Source organism: Xiphophorus maculatus, chromosome 11 (assembly GCF_002775205.1).
Source record: "Xiphophorus maculatus strain JP 163 A chromosome 11, X_maculatus-5.0-male, whole genome shotgun sequence".
In the NCBI taxonomy this organism is placed as follows: domain Eukaryota; kingdom Metazoa; phylum Chordata; class Actinopteri; order Cyprinodontiformes; family Poeciliidae; genus Xiphophorus; species Xiphophorus maculatus.
This window is the reverse complement of record NC_036453.1, coordinates 3467892-3483523: the sequence shown is the minus strand read 5'-3', so window position 1 is coordinate 3483523 and position 15632 is coordinate 3467892. Positions and strand designations below refer to the sequence as shown.

At 42.5% G+C, this 15632-nt stretch overlaps 1 protein-coding gene across 3 annotated transcripts in view; it reads right to left on the bottom strand.

Annotated features, from left to right (window-relative positions):
- Positions 1 to 14863, bottom strand: part of bicdl1 (BICD family like cargo adaptor 1) — a 28242-nt gene extending 13379 nt beyond the window's left edge. Inside the window, exons 1-4 of one of the 3 annotated variants that reach the window (XR_002753502.1) lie at positions 14031 to 14863; positions 12802 to 13017; positions 1427 to 1543; positions 428 to 439 (exon numbers count right to left, since the gene is read on the bottom strand). Coding sequence is in view for 2 of the 3 variants with exons in the window: in XM_023342722.1 (XP_023198490.1) it covers positions 428 to 439; positions 1427 to 1543; positions 12802 to 13017; positions 14031 to 14426 (741 nt within the window). In the remaining variant the exon portion in view is untranslated. The remainder of the gene's footprint in view (positions 1 to 427; positions 440 to 1426; positions 1544 to 12801; positions 13018 to 14030) is intronic. The other 2 variants (XM_023342722.1, XM_023342723.1) reach the window with 2 other exon arrangements.
- Positions 14864 to 15632: the final 769 nt, after the last annotated feature.

Sequence of the window (15632 nt, the reverse complement as noted above, 5' to 3'; positions counted from 1 at the left end):
GACTGGAAAGCCGTTAGTCATCGGCACATGTCACACGAAGGCAACTCGCAGGGAAAGTGGGAGCACCCAGACATTGCAGCATCTCGGCTAAATATAGAGCAGCAGCTTCTTCGCCCAATTATAGTGCAGGCTCTGCAGTCTGGGTGTTTTCTCGCTGCAACAGAAAAGCTGAACTCGCAGAGGTCCTCATCAACACATATCATGACCACACCTCCTGCTTCTTTTGACACACTTGCCATGATTGATGCCAACAACAACAAAAAAAAGACACCAGCGAATGGAACTGAGTATGTTATCGTGACATCCGACCATCTACCTGACAAAAACATGAAGGATGTTCCCTGAAAACAGGATACTTGTTAGAGGCAACACTGAACACAGGGACACAGACGTCACATGCAGCATGCAGTCTGACGGAACCACTCACTTCTAGCCCTTGCTGCTCCAGCCGAGACAAAAGGAGAGGGACGTAGCGACGGAGAGAGACAGAAATGTTGAGATAAAAGAAGAAGAGATTACACTTCAGTAATAATCCCATCCTTGTCATCCGTCCTCTGAGAGTTAAATTGTGACTGGAAACTTTAAAGCAAACCTCAGCTACAGTCCAAACTTTTTTTTTGTTGCTCTTTTTCGTTCCTTTAGCAAATGGTATGCTAGAAATAATGACTTATTTGAATCATGTTTTACAAGGAGTTTAAATCAGCACCGCTCATCAGAAATGCAGAATCTCAAGGTTTTGCAGCCTAAACTCTGAGTTTTCCCGTCAGTAACGGCAGGAAACTTAATCGCCAACTGGCCACTAGTAAAACAACACTCTTCATGTGGAAGCTGGTACTGAGTGAAGAAGACTGTTAGCTGTATCATTGGGGTGTTTAAAATGAAGTCAGACAAAGGCCAAGATGATGTATCCAACAGAATCACATCTGCTTTTGATTCAGGCCATCACGACTGGGAGTCAGACACTAGCTGCTGGCTTTTTTCATCCATTAATCCATCAATCTATCCACCCTCCGCCTCGCCTGGGGTCGGCTTCATTCCAATGTTAAGTTACACACTGCTGTTATTAGAAACAGAAATGTGAACGTGAACAAGTTAATCCCAGCATGTCATAAATCGCAGGATTCTGGACAGTTGTCAGATTCGTCTCTTTCAGAGGAATCAATGTTTTACTTCACCACAAATAAAGCAGTTACAATTTTAATGCAGAAAGTGCAAAAAAATATTCTGTTTTTTACTATTATTGTTACTATTATTATTGAAGAGAAATCAGTATCGGCTAAAAATCTGTGACCAAAAATTATCCAGAAAATCTCCACCATCTCTGCTTTTATGCACAAGAACTTCTTCAAGCATCACATGCTCCAAGTTTCCAATCATAACATTTGCGAGTGAAACGTGTGGGTGAAAGCTGCAGAGTGCGGCTGACCTCGGCCTGCAGCGTCTCCAGGCGTGTCATGTGCTGCCTTGTAGACACACTCTTCTCCCTGAAGTCGTCCCGTAATGAATGGACCTGAGTGGACAGCTGCCTCTCCACGTCTGCAGCCTGCATGAGGACAGAAAGACGAGACATGGCAGACACTCAGTTCACTGCTAAATAACACATTTATGTTATGTAGATTTGTTCCGGTGATCGTCACAGTTTGTCCCAGAAAGTGGTGCATTTGATAGCTGGACCACCTGACGGCATCATGGGTCACGGTCTTTATTGAAGCATCTAACAGAAAAGCAATCACTGCTAAATCCCTGCGTCATCACAGCTCACCGGCCAGGTGGGATCGGGGCCACATAGGCATGAAGGAAGAGACTGCTGGCGTTGTCATAACTGCCATGGCAACTGTATTTTCCTAAATAGATGAAAAATTTAAAGGGGAAGCGTTATGTATTTCACAGGCACATAGTAGCATTTTTTTTAGCACAATCTAGTAACCATGATACCTTCAGTAAGTGGTTATGAACATACTTTGTATATCAAATATCACTTAAAGAAAATGTTACTTTCTAATTTAACACCTTGAAATTGGGCATCTGTCTCTTTAAAAAAAACTCTTCTTCTTTCTGACTGTCCGCCTTCAGGAAGTCATCACAACATGGCTCCTCTATTAACCCTGTAAGAATGTTTTTACCAGCGTTTCACTGAGAAGTAGCTCCTATAATGAGCTTAGCCAATGCGCAGTTCCACAGTGGTGGATTGCTAATTGCTGCTGGCTAGTCTGAAGGAGCTGAGTGGGTAAGGGTGCTCTGAAGGTCAGAAAGCTTGGAAACTATTGGAGCTTCCCTTTGGAGTTCAGACTTAATGCACACTGCACTGAAAAAAGTATTTAATAAACTTACATTTATGAATTTTAACAAGAGGCGATTGCGCACTAAAACAAATCAAATGGAACATTTCAATCATAATAGAAACCTATTCAAACCAGTTAAATTTCTGAACGTGCAGAATATGTCTGGGTCATTGTTTACTAATGCAGGCTAACTTCTTCACCCTCTTGTGATGTCATCGATCCATAAACACACAAAGCAGAATTAGCCTTTTTTTTAATCGTTTTTTTTTAAAGGTTTCCATTTTGCAAATTCCTGCAGCACAAATCCATACTTCACCACCCAGCTTTGTTTTTATTGTTCGTGTACATTGTTAGCACTGACGAATACTAGCATCTTTAAATTAAAACGGGGTAGTTCACTGTGTTGTGTAAATAAATCCTAAATTATTCAAGAAATCTGGAGTAGGTTTAGAGTGTAAAGGGCAGGACCAAAAGGTCAAGCTGTGATCGTTGATCCCTTAGAAGTCACTGCAGAAAGAAGGTCAGTCTGCTGTCACCACATGGACGCAAATAAACCAAAAAAGAAGGAACAAAGGAAAACATTTTCTGCTTTTATGCCCGCTTTTTCCTTGACCTACATGATTAGTAAATTTATTTTGATTAATGGTTTATAATTTTTGTTATTTGAGTTATGATTCTATTTTCCAACCTGAGTTTGTATTTCATTGCTCTTTTTGATGAGCTTCATTCCTGATATCTTTCCCTCATTTTTACTACAGCGTCAGTCAATTTACTGGATGTGTGGTTCAGTAACTAATTGCACCAATTAAATACATTGGCTCATTACTTTCTCTAATTTTTGCCTGTTTGTCTTAATAAATATTGCGCGCGAGTGTTTCACATGACAGGCTCTGCTTATGCTGAATCTATCTGGCAGATGAGCGCAGTGTGCCGTTTTATGGCACAATCAAGTAACTTTCACTTTCAGTTGTTATTAAAAACTCCTACAAATATCAAATATGACTGAAAACAAATTTGACTTCATAATTTAATGCCTTGAAATTGGGCCTCTGTCTCTTTAAAAACTCCTGCTCTTTCAGAAACTTCACCTTGAGGACGTCGTCACAACATGGCTCCTTTAAAGCAGCTCCTATAATGAGCTCAGCAGTTCTACAGTGGCGGATTCCTAATTGCTCTGGCTAGTCTGAAGAAGCTGAGGGGGCAAGGTTGCTCTGTGAGGCGGAAAGCTTGGAAACTGCAGGAGCTTTATCGTTGAAGGTCCAACCAGCTGAATGGTTGCCATGGAGATTAAAGGATTTCTCAGACATGTATGAAAGAATTAAGTCAACATAGGTATGTTCTTGATGAGGGAAAAGCATTATAACATGATGTAAAGCAAAATAAAAGTCAATTTTACAATAAAAAGAAAAAGGTTTGGTTCCAGACTACATCAAGTCCAGTCACAAGCCTGCAAAAAAATCTGACTGAGGTCCAGATGTGAGAACCCAGTTAGAGACTGGACAGAGTTACAATCTGTGTCTAAATCACTGTCATGAGCTCACGCCTTTAATCCGCTCTGCATTCAGAGGGACAGATGTGCACTTTAAACGATGCCGTGCAGCTGGCAGGGCGCAGTAGCGGCGACCGATCAGGTCACCGTGGTAACGCGGCATCTGACCCACTGGCCCAGTAAACAGACCGATTTAGAGATCACACTGGAAGACTACGAGGCTGACCTCGGACTCGCGCGCGTGCAGTCGCCAAATCTGCGGCTAAATTCCTCAGATTCCAGATTATCAGTGAAAGAGGCCAAACAAGAATGAAAAAAACATTTGGGGAAGGAAGGAATCCAAAACTCTCCCGTCTCTGACGTCATCAGAGTGTCGGTTCCCCTCCGAGGCCGCCGGACCCGACTCATGCGTCAGGGGGTCCGAGGTGACGCACCCTCGCATCCGAACACTCTGTCTCTCGGTGCCATTCAGGAAAGCGCATTCCCATGGCAACACCAAAATTTGCATGTCACTCTGGTTGTCATAGCAACCAGAGAGAAGTGGTATTGGCGAGGCTCAGGTCAGGTTGTTTCTGGCGTTTTCAGGAGTCACAATCAGACGGTCCCAATCCGGTTTGGACCTGTCGTTCTAACTGCTGCAGGCGGCAACAGGTCGACCCGACAACAGCCGTCCTGAGAGCAACGCTTTGCACCGACGGGATGCAGACACTCTGCTCTGAAACCTGGACAGATGCCCTCTGACAGCAGGCTGTGGAAGGAGCAGAGAAAAAATCCTGCTGGAGTTTAACGTGGAAGGAAACATTGTGTCACTGGGACTCCAACACAAGATGATATAAAGTGAGATTGTGCCACATTCAGGGTCACGTCTGGAGTCGAGGTATTCGCAGTTTTCCTGGATGCACTTGGCGTGGCGCTAGTGACCTTTACTCACATTAATCAGACACAGAAAATGGGAAAACATGCAGCAAAGGTCTTAAGGAATCCAACCCCAGATGTTCTTGATGAAGGAAAAACATTACAACATGACGTAAAGCAAAATAAAAATCAATTTTACATAAAAAATTGATTAGTCCAGATGAGGACTAATAGCTTCGATACAAGAGGTGACCGCTCTGATGTCAGGCACTGCAACACTAAATTTCCTTCTTTTTTTTTTAATCTATTTGGATGATCTCACATTTCTAGAAATGTCCGCATTTCAGTACTTGTTTCTCTGCTTATGGCTCTACTTTTAAAGGTGCAGTACGTAACTTTTATAAAATATTTTTTTACATATTTGTTGAAACTGCCAATATGCCATGACAGTTTATGAGACAGATAATCTGTGGGAAACTGTAGTTGCTCTGCTTTGTGCTAGTGCTAAGTATAAAGAACCAGTCAAATTCAGGAGGCGTGTCTTAGTGCTGTCAATCACAGTCTTGTTGGTGCTGCCCATCGTTGTTATTGTACAGCTAGAAGAGCCTGTTGTGTATGCTAAGGGAAATTAGCTTGGCCAACGGTGACGGTAGATAAACGGTTTTCCTGTAACAGTGAGTTGTCTCTCTGCCATTAGGACATTTAATAGCGAGTACATGATATTGATTGACAGCGCTAAGCCCCTCCTCCTCGCTCTTATTGGTTGATTTTGGTCGGGAGCGGTGCGTTTCTTCAGACAATAGCAGCTCAGGCAGGAGGTGGAGAAGATTGATCATTTCACATATCTATTTCATAACACACTGTCACAATATGACAGTTTGAACAAATATGTAAAAAGGTTTGTTTTCTATAAAAATTACTTACTGCAGCTTTAAGCCAAGTTTATTTGTGTACTACATTTTAAAAACAAAACAGTTCAAAGTGCTTCACACCATAACAACATAACCCAGTAACCAATTAAAATCAAGCAAATATACATCAAACATATTGATTCATGTTTCTGTAAATATGAATCAAAGGCAGCTCTAAACTGGTGGGATGTTTTTATTATTTTTCAAGTTTTTGCTTTTTGTCATTTTGTAAAATTTTGGATTGTTTATGTCAAGCAACTCTTATGTCCATTTGATTCCCGGGCTCAGTCGCATGCAGTGTGTTAAACTCTACTAAGTAAGCAGGAATTGAAATTACTTTTTCACTGTAGCAACAAATAAGCAATGATGAGCCCCTGGAGGCTGCTGTCAGCACTTAACTCAGGCGGTCCAGTAAAACGGAGCAAAGCCATAAAACGTGAGGATGCTGAAGCTGAGGTCGGTGCATGTCCAGCCTCCTCAGAGCCTCTGGGGTGATGTAATTACAGAAAAGCCCCCTTCCTGCTGCTTCACTCTGATCTGATTAGGTTCAATGAGATTGGCTGTCCTGACACAGAGACCAGCACACGTACACACACACACACACACACACACACACACACACACACACACACACACACACACACTGAAACATTTAGATGTTAAAAGTAAGGCATCGATTTAATCAAACAGCAAGTACCAATGTGATTTCCTGTCATTTGTTCTGTCCTAGGTTACTGTTATAAATGAGCTCATTAATCGCAATACTTTTTTTTTTTCAAAAAATACTCTTTTTTTCTTCTTTAGATGAATTCACTTTACCAGCTGTGATATCTAGGCCTGTCATGATGACAAATTTTGCTGAGCGATTAATTGTCTCAAAAATTATTGCGATAAACGATAATATTGTTTGAAGATCCTTTTTAAACTGATGTAATGGTAATGACATAATGCAAGCACGTCTTGCCAAAAATAAATACACTTTATTTTCAAAGGAACGCTTAACATTGGATCTGGAACAAAACAGCCAAAAACAAAAATAAAATGGACTCTCAGTCTCTGTTAACAAAAAAAAATGCACTTGAATAAAAGCAAAGCACAACATAAAACCAAAGTGGAAATGAAAACTACATTCAACCAAAAGAGTACAAATTATGAAGTCTGTATAATATATTGGCCTTCAATAATAATTAGATTTAGAGAGAGAAGATGGGCACATCCAACTACCCGATTCAATAATTCACTCCTCTCTTATGCTAAGGAAGTGCAGAGGGAGAGGTCAGTGGAGAGCGCCGGAGTTGAGCCTTTTTTCATCCAACGTGATATGTATTAATTTTTCAAAGGGAAAAAAGACAGGAAGAAACGATAAAGCTGATAAATTAAAATAAGGTAGATCATTTTCATTTATCATTCAATTAATTGAACAATTGTGTATCGTGTCAGGCCTAGTGATATCATTTATACCTTGTTATAAAAATGCTATATACATAAAATATAAAATAAAATTGACTTTGTAGCTTAATGCCTTCAAATTGGGTCTCTGTATCTTTAAGAAGCTCCTGCTCTTCCTGAAACTCCGCCTTCAGGAAGTCATCACAACATGGTTCCTCTATTAATTTTTTACCAGCGTTGCACTGAGAATCAGCTCCTATAATGAGCCCAGATGATGCACAGTTCCACCAGCAGTTTCCTAATTGCTGCTGGCTAGTCTGAAGGAACTGAATGGGGGGTCAAGCGGGGACATCTGATCTGGGAAGCTTTGGAAACTGCAGCTCTGAATAGGAGCTTCGTCCACCCAGGTGTTTATGCACCCCTGAATGGTTTCCATGGGCGATTAAAGGATTACTTCAACATGCATGAAAGAATCAAGGCAACACGCCAGGTATGTTTTTGATGAGGCAGTAACATTATAACATGGTAATTTTCATAATACTGCCCCTTTAAGTTTCCCAATCTGACATTTAGTTGAGAATATAAAGTGTGTTGCAAATCACTGCTCGAAGGATTCCACATTGTGCAACATTACAACTGCATCTCAGGCATGTGACTTTATGGAATAATCCAACACAGAATACTGAACAACGTGAAAGGAAAATGTTACACGGCGTTTCAATTCTTTGTATATGTAGAAATCTGAAAAGTATCATATGAATTTGTATTCAGCTTCTAAATGAAAATTCAGTGCAACCAACCACATTGGGGAAGCGCCCAGCTAGCAAACAGTCCCTCTGGGTGTAATTTATATAAATACAGTTGTTCTAGAAAGGTCTCAGGGGTTTCTTAGAGAACAAACGTCATCAAGGACAAAAAAGAGACAGTTGTGAAGCCTAATGCCAGTTTAGGTTAGAACGTAATACTCCAAACTTTGAGCATCTTACAGGGCTCTGTTCAACCCATCAACAAAAAACGATAAAGCAAGTAGAACATTACTCAGAGAAATAGCCAGAGGGCCCATGGGAACATCGTAGAAGCTACACAGATTCACAACTCAGATTCACAACTCAGCTGGGAGAATCTGTAAAGGTTATCAGCTCTCCACACTCAGTGGCGAGAGGAAGGTCATAGCTGTAGGAAAGTTATGACTTCCTGTTAGCAGTTAGCTTGAAGAGGACACAAAAAACTTAAGTTTTCTCACAACATTTTGTGGTACTATAGTGATTACAATAATAATAACAGCAATTGTAGCCTCACAGACACAAATACTGCTCTTTCAAAACATACTCCTTTTCGGCACACATCTTTAGGAAATCAGTCACATGAAGTGTGATTTATATCACTATGCTGCAGACAGTAACTGCAGTTAGTCATATTTTGTTGGTATTTATATTCTCCTCGAACAAACAGTGGAGAGAATCCGGACAACTTTCTTTTAAACAGCATTGATTGTAATTGATCATAATTTATCTATTATTACTCAATGATAAATGAAAATTCTAATAGGAAATTTATCTGGCTAAATGGTAATACGATAAACACTCGCTCATGAAAGACGGTGATCTGGCAAGATGAGTCAACATTTAACTCCTGGTCAAGCAAAACACTGTAGAATCAAACTAACGCTACACATGACCGCACGTTTTTTGATCAAAAGCTCTTGAGTTAGGATGAGGTGGTTTTTCGGCCGTAATCAAAATTGGTGTATTTCGCAAAACTGCAATCTAAACACTTTTCTCCGCATCACACGAGTCACATGTACTGGATGCAGGAAAGAGGGAGAAGACGACAGGAAGTGGTAGATGGTACGTTTTTTAGCGACTTGTAACACAAACAAACTTATTCACATGTGATTTTAAGTGTATTTGTTTTCTAACGGAAACACCACAATTGTGAAATTGTTTTTTTCGACATGAGCCGAAATATTGCCAAAGTTTGCCGCACATTTGTGATGGAAATGCGGCTACAGAAAGCAGAGGATGAACGACAAAGGAGCCAGTATAGATCGTGTTAAACTGCTGCTTGGTAAGATTGGTCAGATTTTTTTCCTACCTTTTATAATTTCATTTTATCCTTAGTTCCATTTATTTCCACTGAAAACAGATTTGTTTTTCTATCAATGATGGGGTTTTTTTTTGTTTTGTTTTATTGCAAAAGACATTGCTGTAAAACAGAAGCCGTTTGAGGACACTAGGCAGGAAGTTCACATCCTGCTCAGTTCTCTAGGATTTTTACTAAGAACACCAATCGGGGTTAACAAGAAAATCTAGAGGATCATGTGAAGTGGAACAATCTTATTCTGATCAAAGAGTCAACTATGAGAGAGAGGAAGGGCAGATGAGAGTAGCAGGAAGTCTCCGGTGGCTTCACATCTCCTAGGTCGCCTCAGGCTGGTCTAGCACTCCCTGCATTCAGACTGAGTGTGTAACATGTTACACACTCAGTCTGAGTTAGTATTACTTAGTCACAGCCCGTTGCTTAGTAATGAATCTGGACAGAAAGGGAAAAGAGAACAAAAAACAGAAAAAAAAATGAAAGCAGGAGCAGCGGCCCCGACCTTATTTTCTCTACTACCCTGCAGGTTTCCCTTGGCCTCCCCGGCTCACTGAATCATGCCATCCGAATCGATGCATTCAATTAGCCGGCACCAATTTTGAGGACTTGCAGAGACCACAGAAGGTGCCGCCGTCGCCCCACCAATCACAACACTCCCCGGGAAAACCTTTCCACATTCCAAAAAACGGCTTTCAGCTAGATTAAACATTTAATTATGTTAAGTGTTTTTGCTTTTGCAGCGATCCACAGCTGACAAGAAAAAGGAAGAGCAGAGTCTTATGAGGTGACGATGTTATGGCAACCGGTCGGGAGTGGGTTTGTTTGGGGGGGGGCGTGGACAGGTGCTGATAAATCGGACACCGGCAGACCAGGGGTTAAGCCTCCTCCTCATGGCGTCTTTGTTCCACACAGAGCTGCAGGTGCCTCACAGCATATTACTGCTTCTCCCAAGAGAACCATACACACACACACACATACACACACGCAGACACACACATTTTATCAGAGGAATCACAGCTGACAAGGTTATCAAAGCACCTCTGTATTGAGCTCCGGAGGCACTTTTTCCATCGCCCTGGTTCTCGGTGCTAAACTACAAAACAGACGTCTGGGTAGAAATGAATCTGAGCCTTTACTGCTTTTAATGTTTATGCAGAGTGTCTGAATTTCACAGGCAATCTGAGCAGCATTCCTGCTCCTAAGGGACCAAGCAGATCACTGTGATATTAATTACAGCACTGATAGCAACGGCTATCAGTGCTGTAATTATGAGAGGTACATTTCCTTAATTATGAGAGGTAAACGCAGCTAAATGTCTGTAGCTATGTTTCAGTTACAAATGTGCGCAAAACTTCGTCTACATTCTGTTAATGTAAAAAAAAAAAACCCATACAATTTTGCAAAAGTGGTGTTTCCATTAAATAAAGAGTGAAATTTAAATCTTTATTCAGGAGTTGGAGCAACAAGCCTCTAATACTTTCACCTGTTGCTAACATGCAAGGACGCCGCCAGGAAGCTCCATGACAGAAAATTAAATTGGGCCCCTTTAAAAACCTGTCTCTCCGTAAACCAACAGAGACAGTGTAACCAACGGTAACTAGTAGTTTCTGATGAGGTTGCTATAAACAAAACCACTTTGACTCATTATACTGAATATTTGCTCTTCAGGATTCAATGAACAGATAAACATCACAGTTCCAAACAAGGCCAATCATGATTGACACATCACATTTCAAGATCTTTATGCTAAGCTAATATGATCCGTTTAATATAATACGCTCCAAAAATGATAATTATTACTCGTTTGTAAGTTTTTCCTAAATCATGAGCTGCCATCACTTATTCCAAGTTGCTTATCAGTGAAAAATGATCTCTTTGGTTGAACACAAAGCAAAATATTCTCATCACCTTCTATCACGCCCTTTGACACCAGCTGGATGTGTGAGAGACGAATTATTAAGCATCATTGTGCAGCCTGTCTGTCTTATAGAGCTCCCTCCACACATATTCTCTGACTCTCTGGTAAATAGCTGATAAATGACCAGGTTATTCCATCAATGGATTTTGTCTTCCCAAATGGAATGGGCATATTCCAAGATGACAATGCCAGGATTCATGGGGCTCACATTGTGAAAGAGTGGTTCAGGGAGCATGAGACATCTTTTTCACACATGGATTGGCCACCACAGAGTCCAGACCTTAACCCCATTGAGAATCTTTGGGATGTGCTGGAGAAGGCTTTGCGCAGTGGTCAGACTCTCCCATCATCAATACAAGATCTTGGTGAAAGATTAATGCAACACTGGATGGAAATAAATCTTGTGACACTGCAGAAGCTTATTGAAACAATGCCACAGCGAATGCGGGCTGTAATCAAAGCTAAAGGCGGTCCAACAAAATATTAGAGAGTGTGACCATTTTTTGGTGGCGACTTTTCTTTTTGGCCAGGCAGTGTATTAGCAAGTGGCCATCCTGACTGAAGGAAGTGTTTCGGCTGAGCAGATTGAGAAGTTTCTCTGAGCTTCTTAGAGCGGCTTAAATAAGAGCAGCTACAAACATTAGCACTCTCAGGTCCATCAATCTTTCCCTCGCAGCCGGCCTCAGCTTACCCTGCAGTCTGTGAACCTTCTCCAGCAACGATAAAGCTTCGACGTCTGGCCCAAAACGGCTCAAGCTTTGTTCCCATTAATTTCTCCATTCATCTGTCTCCGAATCTCTTCATTCCATCCCAGCCAGTGACAAATAACTGCACTCAAATCACCTGTCAATAAGCAGAGGGCTATTGCATAAGCGCACAGTTCAATCGGCGTAAATTATTCAGTGTGAGACCTGAAAGCCCCGCTTTTATATTTAGGACCTGGCATAATTCAGATTAAGTGAGAGAGATCAGCAGAACAGGGGTAGGTCCACCATGAGGGGGAGGAGGAGACTGAAAACTCATTTGGCTGAGCAGCCTGTGCTATTCCAGCCAAGCAGACAGAAACTCAACAGATTGGCCCCAAGGAAACACACATACACATGCAGACATACACACATAGTAAGTATATCTACCTTCAAAAAGACTTTGCATTAATTTCATTCATTACTATAGCCTAACACTAACCCATACCCTAAATCTACCCATTACCAGTACATGCCTAACCCTAAACCCAACTTAAACTCAATTCATACCTTATTCTTAAACCTAACCGTTACCGCTTAAAACAGCACCTCTTCATACGAGGCCCTGATGTTAGGCCCCATAAGAAACAATGTAGTGTTTAGATGGTCCGTACACTGTATCAAATACAAGGCCACACACACACACACACACGCACGCACGCACAACACACACTCACATTTGTATTTCTACCCATATTAAGACTTTGGATTGACGCCCAATCATTTTAGTAACTGCATTAATGCTTAACCCAGACACTTTCCCTAACCACCTCGAGTTTAAACCCAACCCTAAACTCAATTCACTCCTTAACCCCTAAACCTAACCACAAACCCACACATTCTTTGTTCATTGTGTGAACCAGCAAGATGTCCACATAATGCCAAATTGTATTCTGTATGTTTTCAGAATACATACAAACATCCACACACACCATAGTGCTTCCCTAGAAGTGTGCCGTGACCGGATGGAAGGCCATGTGACCCACAACACAAAGCCCTAGCTAATTAAATCTTCCTTGTAGATTTGCCCAGGTGGCCTAAAGCTGTGACCTCTGAAGCATGAGGATGGACCCCCCCCCACACACACACACACACACCCTGACTCACTCCTCCTCACCCTACTGAGTTGCTCCAGCAGCCTATGGTTCTGTTCAGATAGTTCGCTGATGGCCTTGGTCTTGTCCCTGTCCGCCTCCCTGAGCTGGACCTGGTGGCGCTCCAGCTCGCCCTGCAGGTGCTGGACGTCCGTCTCCAGCTCGGCCACGCGGCCCTCCCACTCACCCTCTCGACTTTCAAAGCGCCGCCGCAACTCGTGCTTCTCCTGCTCCAGGTGCTGGGTGTAGAGGAGGGGGACAGGAGTGTGACAGAGGTTATGTTCTGCATGTCATGTAAGCATACATCTAAAGTAAATAAGAATGGTAAATGGACTGAACTTGTATAGCCCCTTCCCAGTCATTTTGACCACTCAAAGCGCTTTACGCTACAGCCATATTCATCCACTGAAAATGGCTCAGTAAAGCTTTCGCATTGATACACCGATATGCAGATCAGTACTTTGGGTTAGATGCCTTGCCCAGGGGCATATCAACATACAACGATGGAAGCTGGAATTGAACCCATAACCTTCCATCTACAAAAACAACTCTACCCACAGAGCCACAGTCACCCCAGAATGGGACTACGGCTTCACTCACACTATTATGTTTCATAAACAGTTCAGTTTTCTTTCCTAGATAGAGTTATTATTACAACAAAGTGGTAGAGAAGTTCAGGAAACTCAGGTTAAACTCAGATGTTTGAGAGTGATAGTGTTGATTTACCCACAGGATAGATTACTTTTAGTGTAGAACTGAGAAAGTACTAAAAAATTAACATGAAAATATCAAACGAGGAAAAATGGTGAGAAACAAGGAAGTGAAGAGTAAAAACAACAGCTTCAACCAATGTGGGGCTTTTATGGCAGCTTTTTCCCCTCTGAGCTCATGCAGAAGGATGAGAATGGATCAAAAGGCTGAACAGATGCCCGGCAGATACTACAGGCCCAGGACATAAACAGGATTAGTCTCTGTCTGTGGGTGATTTTCTCAGCCTGTCGCTTAGCTCATGTAAAGCATTTTGAAAACAAGATAAACTAAATTCCAGCCCCCACTGTAAAAATCACATCTGAGATAAACATTCGTACATAGTTTTAGTGTGCATTTGTCGCCATCGATTACAACTTTATCCATCTAAAACCAATTCAGTCAAAACATGACTGTCTTTAAATCGGTTTAAGTGACCAAACTTGACAGGAAAACTTTGATATTTCAGATTATCACAACTTCTACAGCGGGGATTCTTGTTTACCTCCAACTTCTCACACAGATCTTTGTGCATCTTCTCGTATTGCTTGGTCAGGTCTTGGTTTCTCTCCAGCAGCGCTTTGCCCAGTTTAGCTGCTAAAACCAAGTCCTTCTCTTTTTGTCGGAAGAGCAACAGCATGTCTGCGCTGTGCCCCACCGCTGGCGCCTCCAGCTCCGCCAGCTCCTCGTCGACTCCCCGCTCCCCGGTGATCATGGCCAGTTCCTCCTCCAAGGCCGTGCCGAGGCCTCCGGAGCCGGCGCGCCGCGGCGGCGGGTGGCCCTGAAAGCCGCCGGGCTCCTGAGCGCCGGGGCTGGCCGGCGGCTCCATGCAGTCGCTGTCCAGCTCTAGTGGTGCTGAAACCACGGCAGATCTCTGCAAATCCAGGCAGAAAGCGGACATCGCCGCCCGGCGGAGAAGTCAACAGATGGGAGCCGACTTCACACTGGACGAGCCCAGCCTGTTCCGATTCGCCCAGGCTGACCGGGCCGGCTCGTAATCACCAATTTATTCATTGTTTCCGCTCAGTTCAATGCGGTATTTATTTAAGTTAGGCCGACTTCCCAGTTTCCTCACGTCCGTCTCTCTTCGTTAACCTACCAAGCAGTGACTCCAGCTCTGATTGACTCCCAGAAAACACCGCCTTCTCTGCGGCTCACTTACTGACACATGACAGCTCTCCTCTGCCCCGGTATGAACCGCCTGCACGGTCCCTGTGCTGTGGTCGCTCGATGAGGGTCCATCTCGTCTCGGGGTCCAGGATCCCCCATGATGCTGAACCTGGTGAAAGCAGGCACCTGCCAGCCAAACACGGTGAGCGCGACCCCGACGCCTCTCAATCCCTTTCCCCGTCTCGGACGCGCGTCCCCGTTGCCGTCGTGACGGCAAGCAGAAACCTGTTACAAACCGAGCGGCTATTGGCTGAACATGATAGCGCCATATTTTGGTGCTCCTCGCACACCTCTATGACATCCAATAAGCGAGCACGTGAGGAGGTAGAGCGAGGGGCCGTTGTATCGAGTGGTGCACCAAACACACACACACACCTGCCACGGAAGAAAATCAAAACATTTATTAACCGAGGGTGTTTTATTGCTAAATTAACGGTACCACGGTTTCATCATGCTTCAGTGTCGTCACAAGTCTTTTTTTCCTGCCAAAAGTGACTTTTGAATTTAAATAAATAAATACATGTATTATTATTATTATTATTATTATTATTATTATTATTATTATTATTATTATTATTATTATTATTATTATTATTAATATTATTAATACAATATAAGCAAAAACCGTTATTTTATTTTTGCCATTAGGAAGGTGAGGACATGTAAAGTACAGTAAATTAATTTAGGTGATTACAATGATTATCATTGTGGGCCCACAATCCTTGGGACCAAACTGGTTTATGCAGCTTTTTTTTTTTTTTTAGCGTTTACAAAAAATGCCCCTCACAATATGGCGCCGACATTGCCGTACGATTCATGCGGCGTCCACCCCTCTATACGTCGGAATGCTCCAACACACCTGTTCCAGATGAGCTGACCACCCACACCTGTCATCAGGTTCAGCTGAAACCTGCTAATGACTCATCGACTTCAGGTG